The following is a 2,858-nucleotide window of genomic DNA, read 5'->3' as shown; positions in this document are numbered from 1 at the left end:
GCATCGGCAGCATCCGCAGTGCCGGCAGCGGCCAGAGCACCGAGGGCACCAACGGGCAGAGCACCAGCATCCTCATCGAGAACGCCAGGGTAGGTGCTGGCCCCTGCTCCCCCCGTGCTGCTCCCCCCCATCCTGCCCCTGTCACCCCCTGCACCTCCCAGTGAAGGGGGGCTGCAGGAGCTGAGCGTCCTCCACCAAACACCTATTTGCTGTCAAGACTCAGTGGGGAGATGCTCCTGAGGGGTCCCCAGTTGTCCTCCATAGCACAGCTGGTCTTTCTGGGTGGAGCTGCAGGCTCTGTTTGGTACCATGCAGCATCTCCACCGTATCCTATGTCATCCGAGAAGAGGAAAAGGGCCCTGGCCCGAATCCTGCCCAGTTTTCTTGCTGGGGTCCAGCCTTTCCCTGGGTGATGCTGTGCCCAGCAGCCCAGCACAAGGACCCTCGCTCCGCTCCCAGGGTGTGACAGGGCTTGTCTCCGGAGGGGGTCCCTTCCCTTCTCCGCTCACTCCTCCTCTCCCCCAGCCGCTGCCCTCCGCTGGCGATGACCTCCAGCAGCAGCTTTTGGGATCGGAGCCACGCAATGGGCAGTTGACCTCCACTGCAGGTGAGGGCTGTCCCAGCTCCATGAGGCCTTGGGGACAGCTGATCCCTGGCCCTGGGCACTGCTCGCTGCTCTGGTGACCCCGTAATGGTTCTCCTCCCTCCTCTCTGCCAGGGCCACAGAGCCACCAGACCCCAGGCAGCTGCCCCCCTGGAGACAGGGGCTTCTCCCACCAGTACTTGCGGCCTGAGCAGCTCCTCGAGGGGAAGGTAACTGGGCCAGCGGGGAAGCTGGGTGGAAGGTCCACACTTGGGGCCCTGCACTGGGGACACAGGGGACGGGGTCTTGAGGACAGTGAGGACAGACGAGTCTTGCCCAAGGAGAGCCCATCAAGGCTCCAAGGAGAGCAGCCAGATCCTTCCAGCCCCAGCAGCCACCCTCACGAGCTGCTCTTTGCCCCATCCTCTCCCCAGGACGCAGAAGCCATTTACAACTGGCTGAGTGAGTTCCAGCTGGAGTCGTACACTGCCAACTTCCTTAACGCCGGCTACGACGTCCCCACCATCAGCCGCATGACCCCGGAGGTAAGGCAGGTCACCCCCCCTGGCCAACACCCCCCCAACTGCAGTGGGTAGCTGCTGCCCCATGCCCCCCGTGCCACTGCTGACCACAGCCCCACTCTGCACGTTTTAGGATCTGACAGCCATCGGCGTGACCAAGCCGGGCCATAGGAAGAAGATCTCCACCGAGATCAGCCAGCTCACCATCGCCGAATGGCTGCCCAACTACATCCCGGTGAGTCCCTGGCTCCAGGGCTTTGGGCCAGCACCCTCTTTCCCCAGGTCTTTTCTCAGACCTGTCTTACCCCAGGACAGGACAGGAGCTGGGTCTGGAAGCAAATGTGGGCTGCGACGGCCTGTGTAGAGAGAGCCCAGAATGTGGTCTCCTGTCTAGGGGCAGGGTGGGATGGCTGAAGGTGCTGCCCATGCCTCAGTGCTCACAGCAGCGTCTCTGTGCTCTTCACAGGCTGACCTGATGGACTGGCTCAGTGCCATCGGGTTGCCCCAGTACCACAAAAAGCTGGTGAACAATGGCTATGACTCCATCACCATCGTGACAGACCTAACGTGGGAGGATCTGCAAGAGATTGGCATCAACAAACTGGGTGAGTCCCTGCCACTGGGCTGGGGTGGTCCAGGGCAGCCAGGTTTGGCAGCCAGGTTTCCTACCCAGGTCCCCATGCCCTGTTCTCCCTCAGGCTGGGAGGTGCAGGCCATGTCCTGAGCACCTGGAAAGGGCAGTTCACAGCTGTCCCTTGGGCTGTCCCAAGGAATTCCTTTGGCAGGCTGGAGCCAGGCTGAGCCAGGTGGATGCTGGCCGTAGTTTGTCTCCTCCCATAGGCAGGGTTTCAGTAACCCAGAGGCTTTTGCCCTTGTTGGTGACGTGACCATGACTCTTTTTGGCCAGGAAACAAAGGCCTTGGGGGCCAGAGCTGACCTAAAAACCCTTTCCTGTCACAACCTTTGCACAGGCCACCAAAAGAAGATCATGCTGGCTGTCAAGAAGCTCAGAGACCTCCGCAAAAGCCTCAACCAAGCAGAAGCAACCCTGGCAAGACGCAAAGTTCCCGGTGCCCTGGATATTGTCACCATCGAGTCGCTGGAGAATGGAGAGTGCCAGTCCCCACACACCCCCAAAATGACAACCTTCCAGGACAGCGAGCTCAGCTATGAGCTCCAGACGGCCATGTCCAACAGCTGTCACGAGACGCTGGGCATTAAGAGCAGCCAGGGGATGTCACGGAGCCAGGAGAGCATCGGGGTGCGGTCCCGGGGCTCGGGGCACTCTCAGGACAACGTGCTGTCCCGGCACCTCTCCAGCCCCTCACAGGAGAGCCTGGGCAGCGGGGAGAGCAGCAGCAGCAGTGGCGGGCAGCCCTGCGCGCCACCCCGCATCAAGGGGCCCCACGCCAGCCTGCGGGGGCAACCCAGTCCCGAGCCCCACGGGAAGCTTGTGTCACCCGAGGGGTTGAACGGCTATGCCAACGGCGGCGGGGGCAGTCCTCTCAAGGAGAGGAACCTGCCCGAAGGCACGGATCAGTACGCCCGGCCGGCAGCTCAGAAATGTGCCGGGACGCCGGCAGTCACCCCGTGCACTCCTCCCCAGACCCCCAGCAAAGCAATGGCCCCGTATGTCTTCATGTACCCACACGTCTCCTTGAAATCCCCACCGGGCACTTCCCTCCTGGGAGCAGAGCAGCCCAAGGCCCTGGTGCACCCGTACCCCTCCGTGTCCCCTGGACAGAAGAGCAGCT

General features: G+C 62.4%; 1 protein-coding gene across 1 annotated transcript in view; it reads left to right on the top strand.

Moving 5' to 3' along the window:
- Positions 1-2,823, top strand: part of LOC103777819 (caskin-2-like) — a gene marked incomplete at both ends in the record, with an annotated part of 4,424 nt that extends 1,601 nt beyond the window's left edge. Inside the window, 7 exons of the mRNA XM_008945380.1 lie at positions 1-89; positions 526-580; positions 707-813; positions 1,018-1,128; positions 1,238-1,339; positions 1,571-1,709; positions 2,076-2,823. Coding sequence (XP_008943628.1) covers positions 1-89; positions 526-580; positions 707-813; positions 1,018-1,128; positions 1,238-1,339; positions 1,571-1,709; positions 2,076-2,823 — 1,351 coding nt within the window. The remainder of the gene's footprint in view (positions 90-525; positions 581-706; positions 814-1,017; positions 1,129-1,237; positions 1,340-1,570; positions 1,710-2,075) is intronic.
- Between the last annotated feature and the right edge of the window lie 35 nt (positions 2,824-2,858).

The sequence above is a fragment of the Merops nubicus genome, unplaced genomic scaffold (assembly GCF_000691845.1).
Source record: "Merops nubicus isolate BGI_N331 unplaced genomic scaffold, ASM69184v1 scaffold40388, whole genome shotgun sequence".
Classification (NCBI taxonomy): domain Eukaryota; kingdom Metazoa; phylum Chordata; class Aves; order Coraciiformes; family Meropidae; genus Merops; species Merops nubicus.
The sequence above is the reverse complement of the archived record's forward strand: the minus strand, read 5'-3'. Positions and strand labels throughout refer to the sequence as shown.